Source organism: Dermacentor silvarum, chromosome 1 (assembly GCF_013339745.2).
Source record: "Dermacentor silvarum isolate Dsil-2018 chromosome 1, BIME_Dsil_1.4, whole genome shotgun sequence".
Lineage (NCBI taxonomy): Eukaryota > Metazoa > Arthropoda > Arachnida > Ixodida > Ixodidae > Dermacentor > Dermacentor silvarum.
The window spans coordinates 120,090,556-120,096,555 of NC_051154.1; the positions used below are offsets into that span (position 1 = coordinate 120,090,556).

Below are 6,000 nucleotides of genomic sequence, written 5' to 3' on the forward strand. Positions count from 1 at the left end.
TTACTTAAAGATCTCACTGCTGCCTTACCTTTTTAAAAAATGGCTGTATGGGTATGCAACTGTATGGCACCCATGATGGTACTGAACAGACCTTTCATTGTTAAATGTAACGATAGACCAAGATATTGGTATTGTAGCATGTACTGGAATTAGCTACTGCTTCTCATATCTTGACCAGGATGTAATTGCTAATTAGCCAGAATGCATAGAGGTAGTGGGCATGTGACATGCAAGGGAAGGTTCCAAAAACTGGTTTAAGTCGCACTGTCGTAGTGTCATCAGACATAGAAGACACAGCATGTGCAAATAATGAAATAGATTTCATGTATTCAGATATGTGGTGACTAGCATTGGCAAGTAACAATTCTTGAACTACAGTAAGGAGTACACATGCCCAATAATTATGTTTGATGCATAACGTCCTCTTGCCAGAAAATAACCTTCAATTTTAGGCACTTTCTTTTCCAATCACAGCCACTTTATACTGTAACAGTTGCAAGTGCACTATTCATGATTTAGCCTTTAAAGGCCAACTGCATCGAAATATTGTGCTGCATAAAAATTATTGTTCCTAATAGTGTAGAACTATAGATATACAGGGTGTTTAATTTTAGCTGCACCAAATTTTAAAAATTGCCTGTGGCAGATAGCAAAATTATAATCCTTGATCTAAACTACTCGATGAGGTGGCCATTACTTCCATGAGAAATCAAAATGCCTAATTAAATAATTAACATAATTACGCTCATAAAATTTTTAATTAATTATTTTACGACACATCTTTCAATCTACGAATTATAGCCGCTGATTTCGCAAGGCGTATCCACTTGGAACGAATTTTCAGGACTGAACCAGTTTTGAGATATTAATTTCCAAAGTGTCCAACGAAATGTGTGGGCATTCCAGTTAACTTTTTGAAGAAAACACTGTTTTATGCATTGAAGCACAAAAGTTAACTGGAACGCCCATGCATTTCGTTGGACACTTTGGAAATTAATATCTCGAAACTGGTTCAGTCCTGAGAATTCGACTGAACAAGTGAATACGCCTTGTGAACTCAGCGGCTATAATTCGTAGATTGAAAGACGTGTCGTAAAATAATTAATTAAAAATTTAATGAGCGTAATTATATTAATTATTTAATTAGGCATTTTGATTTCTCATGGAAGTAATGGCCACCTCATCGAGTAGTTTAGATGAAGGATTATAATTTTGCTATCTGCCACAGGCAATTTTTAAAATTTGGTGCAGCTAAAATGAAACACCCCGTATAGAGAAAGCTCAGTACGCTTGAAGTTCAAATAGATACTTCACTGAAAGCTTGCAGTGATTAATGTTTTTGATGCCGAAACTGGGACTCTGATCCATGGCACATCTGCTTGTAGCTTTCCATGTAATGTGTGTGACGGTGCACATGTGCACAAGAAAGCTCTGTATAGATGTGCTCTCTGAACATGCACCATAAAGGGCAGTGTGAATGCTTTTCATTCATATTATTGCTCTATGATACCTGTCAAGTTTTTCCTGGCGACATCAGCACTGATCGATCCCGTATAGTGCAAATGTAACGGTTGCAGCGGTGTGAGTTGTAGTAGTCACTGTCACAAACTCCTTTTCCTGTCATGCCTGGGAAGCCGTGCATTCTGGGATTTGTCACGTAGTTAAACCTCATTATAACGAAGTTGCATCGCATATGAAAATAATGTCGTTATATTCTATATTCATTATAAGCATACAAATAGATATCGACGAAAAAAAAGATTGCGATCAGTTCTATGCGAAAGAAATGCAAGTGGGATGCCTCAGACGGCCAGCAAAGGGTCTGCTGCAGATTTTGATGACCTGTCGCCATCTTTCTGTGTCTCCATCTTTCTGTGCTGATACGTGGCACGGGAACAACAAAATTACTATTAAATTACATGCACGTGCTCTGCATCGCTGCGAGTATGCAACCGTGCAATCAGTGTTATCACATGGGATCGGCGCATTGGCTCGCTGAGTGCAGTCCAACCAAGCCAAGCCACTGGCCAAAACGTGCACACCGCCAGCAGACTAGACCGTGCAGCCAGTGTGTCTTATTTCATGCTCGATCTCCAATAAAGTCTACAAGTGGAAACATAAGATGCACATGCCGATGACAGATTTTTTGAACACGGAAGGGGTCACACGTGGATCTGTACTCTGCTGCTATGGCCATCAGTCTAGCTCATATGTGTTATCTCACGTTCAATCACCGATAAGGTCTACGAGTGCGAACACATTGACGGAGAGTCTCCTGTGAAGACTTGTCACTCGCCACACTGCTTAGGCTGCAGACCTAGCCAGTGCCACTTCCTTGGGAGTTCTTGACCAAAGTTGCACTTTCGTACCAGTTGACATGGCAACAACTTTGTTTATGGCTGCCATGTCTGCAGCATCACTCGCGCAGTTCATGCCCAGAACACCATGCAGCAATGAACATTTCAGTTATTGCTGTTATACATTTGTGATAGGGGTAGGTGGCAGTGCCACAAGAATTGTTTAGGTTCAAAAAATCAGACGCCTGAAAATATCTGATATTTGGAATTTGTGCTACCAAAATATATATTTTGATGCACGTGCAAGCAAAACTTTGCTTCGCCATACTCAATGCCGCTTTGGATCCTGCATTTTCAATTTCGTTATAGCAGCAGAATACTCCATTAAAATAAAGCGTGACCAACTAAATGTTACACATTATTTGGTTCATTATATCCTATAATTCGTTATGTCCGTGTTAGTTATAGCGAGGTTCGATTGTATTCGCCTTACGCCATGTTCAGCCAGGGGCTTGCATCACCTGCTATTTAGTCATTGCTAATTAAAAAATTGTGCATCTACCACCTTTACAGCTTTGCCATGATTGCTTTTATGATGTGTATTAAGCGCCTTTAAAAATTAAGCACGAGTGAAACTTCGTTGCAGTTGGCCTTTAGTGCTTCCCACTCCTGAGCTAAATTTAAGTGTTTGTTTTTGCTATGCAGTTAAACCTGGCTATAACGAAATTGACAAATTCCCGAAAAACTTCGTTATAAAGAGGATTTCGTTATGTGCAGGTTCGGTGCGAAAATTCGAAAAAGCAACGCTTACCGTATTTACTTTATTCTAACACACCCTCGATTGTAACGCGCACCCGTTTTCCGTTTTCGTCGAAGCACTCATCCTTGGAATGTCACACCAGGTACTGGATGCGTGGACGCGTGTCGTTTCGCACAAGCACGAGGTGTCGGAAACGAAGAGCGAGCGACACGATGGCGTCGTAGCGTTGTGAGGTGAAGCGCAGAGACTTGCACAATAACTTTTCAACGCGCTGCCAGCGCGTTGAAAAAAAAAAGTTTTTTTTTTCTTTGGCAACATCAACTGGAAAAGAAGAGTGCCGGCTTGGGGGGCTAGGCCAGCTGCAGCAAGCGGCGGGATCAGGTTTGAATGAATGAAGGGAGGGGGAAAGGTCACACTCGCGGTGGCAAGATCGCCGGGTCGAGGGATGCAGGCCCGCCTCGCAGTCGCCATGAATTCGAGCGCGCCAAACGCGCTGCCGCCGCTTCGCATTCCGTCGCGGCGGAGAAGGTGCTTCCGGTTGCTGCTCGCGCAAAAATGACAAAATATGGGGCGAAATCTTTAGGTTGTCAGTGGGGAAAATTCGTTACTTCGAGGGGGTCTCCCGCTGCCACTTCGTTACGTAGAGGTCTCAAATAGATGTGCTGCTATTGAGTAACGGCGGGGAATAGAAAAACTTCATTATATCCAGGAATTCGTTATATGGAGGTTCGTTATAAGCAGGTTTAACTGCAATTGAATTTCATCAAATAAGTTTAGCCTAACTTTTTCTGTTTTTTGAGTTTAGCCAAACATGCTGAACCCTAATTATGAGTGCTAGTAAATACATAAAATATTGTTTATACCACTAGAACATCATTTTTGTTTGACTTAGAAGCCTTAACAACCTCCCCAGGGATTTGCAACAAGGATTGCCTAATTGTTCTGGAGACCTGCTTCTTGCTGACTGAGCTGAATCTGGAGGGAAACCCCATCTCTAAGTGCAAGGATTATGTTAAGAGTTTGCTTCCTCAGGTTAAACTTTTGGATGGACTTTCTTTGTCAGGCTGAGTTTAGTTCCACAGTGTTTTAGCGGTTGTGCAGCCTGACTACCTATGGTGCAACTTTTGTATGCTATGGTATACCTCATGGTGCTTTGTGCTCTCATTTTATATTATCCTGACAAAATGTCTTGAGGGTGGCTCAATGACCTCAAAAGAGGTGCTATAGTTGTATGGACAGAATCTAAACATACTTTTTCCATTTTTTACTGAAGTCTTAATAAACGGTGGTGCTTATGCAATGCAAGTTATATACAAACAACTTATGCAGATTTTTTTTTAGTTAGTTATAATCGAAAGCAAAACAATACAGTTTGAATTTTTTGACATATATAAAGTTTTGCATTCGTGTGGTGCATGGCACCTGTTACTTGATGGCATCACAATGTTTCCAATTGCATGTGTGTGATGTCCTCACGAGTTGACGCAGTTGCGCATTACACATGATCTTGCATGCCTTGTGGTCTACTGTATCACAAGTAATGTGTGGGGAACGGTGAAGTTGCACAAGGTATTTTCAGATGTGTCATATTAGTGGATTACTTTGAGGAAAAACCTGCCACAGTGGCCCAGTGGCTATGGCATTTTGCTGCTGTGCATGAGATTCTGTGTTTGGTTCCCAGCCTAAGTGGTCCCATTTTCATGGCAGTGAAGTGCAAAAGCACTTGTGTACTGACATTTAGGCATATATTAAGAAATCCAGAGTGGTCAAAATTAATCCGGAGTCCCCCTGTGCAGTGTTCCTCATAACCCACTGTGCAGCCGCAGGGAGTAAACATGCTTTACATGCGTTGGCCAAGCAAGACAAAGGGGTCAAGGAAGATGGAGACTTGAATCAATGACCAGTAACCCTACAAAGGCAACCTCAGCCCATAGCCAAGGTTTCGACAGTGGAACAAAGACAAGTTCCCTTGTCAAAATGATAGCTCCAGGCCCTTGTTCGCCCACTGTTCTTCAATCTGCACATAAATGTGAAGGGTGTAATAAAGAACGAGAAATTTTTATTCTTCACCAAAGAAACCCTGTTGCCAAGTGCACAATGCAGCTTTGATTTTTGTTTTTTAAGAGTTTGTTCACTGTCTGAACAAACGGGACGAACCTACTATTAGTGCTTTAATATAAACGGTAAGTAATCTCCAATGACTGCTTAAATGTAGCCATGCTTAGCCTGATTCTTGAAATTGGCTGTTGGTACCTTTTTCGTCCCGAGCATGACATAAGACGGTTTGATTCACATGCTTCTCAGGTTAACTTGAAACAAAAGTGGTATTTGTGAAGGAGGAGTCCTGTAAGCATCTCTTATTTAAACTGAATGTTGAGCGTCGCATTGTGCTTGTAAAAAAGACATGCAAACCACTTCACAATAGTGTCACTCAGGAGGGCAACCTACTTCTGTCATCGCTACACCCTAAGACATGTCATTGGCTCCAGCAGTAGATTATTGTAACTTCTGTATCAGGTGAGTGCAGTGAACCACATGGAACCATGCCGCTTCAAATACAGCAAACAAATTTTATTGCGATAGCAATTATATGGACACTCCAAGTGCATTTTTGCCATCGTCGCCGTGAGGTTCTGTATAAAGTCCAACAGCGATAAAATCACTGCGTGCCGTATGCTGTATGTGCGAGTGAAAGCGCGCGAGGGATGCGCGCTTTCACTGAGAGCGAACGCACGGCGGAGAGCAAACGCGACGTCTTCCGTCGTGCGAAAGACCGTGGGAGGATGGAGGGAGAGGAGGCGACATTTAGCTGCGGTACCAAATGCCCTATGTCGCGACCGGGCGCAAAGGGAACTGGTGAGCTCCCACGCGGAAGGAGGAAAGTAGCAAGGCTGTGCGGGAGGGAGAGGGCGCGGCTTTTACTCGGCCAGCAACAGCGTACTT

General features: G+C 42.5%; 1 protein-coding gene across 2 annotated transcripts in view; it reads left to right on the forward strand.

Moving 5' to 3' along the window:
- LOC119435929 (geranylgeranyl transferase type-2 subunit alpha-like) overlaps window positions 1–5,135 on the forward strand; it is a 44,083-nt gene extending 38,948 nt beyond the window's left edge. For both annotated transcript variants that reach the window (XM_037702630.2, XM_049660899.1), the window contains exon 13: window positions 3,971–5,135. In XM_037702630.2, coding sequence (XP_037558558.1) covers window positions 3,971–4,125 — 155 coding nt within the window. In that variant the 3' untranslated portion in view covers window positions 4,126–5,135. The remainder of the gene's footprint in view (window positions 1–3,970) is intronic.
- Window positions 5,136–6,000: the final 865 nt, after the last annotated feature.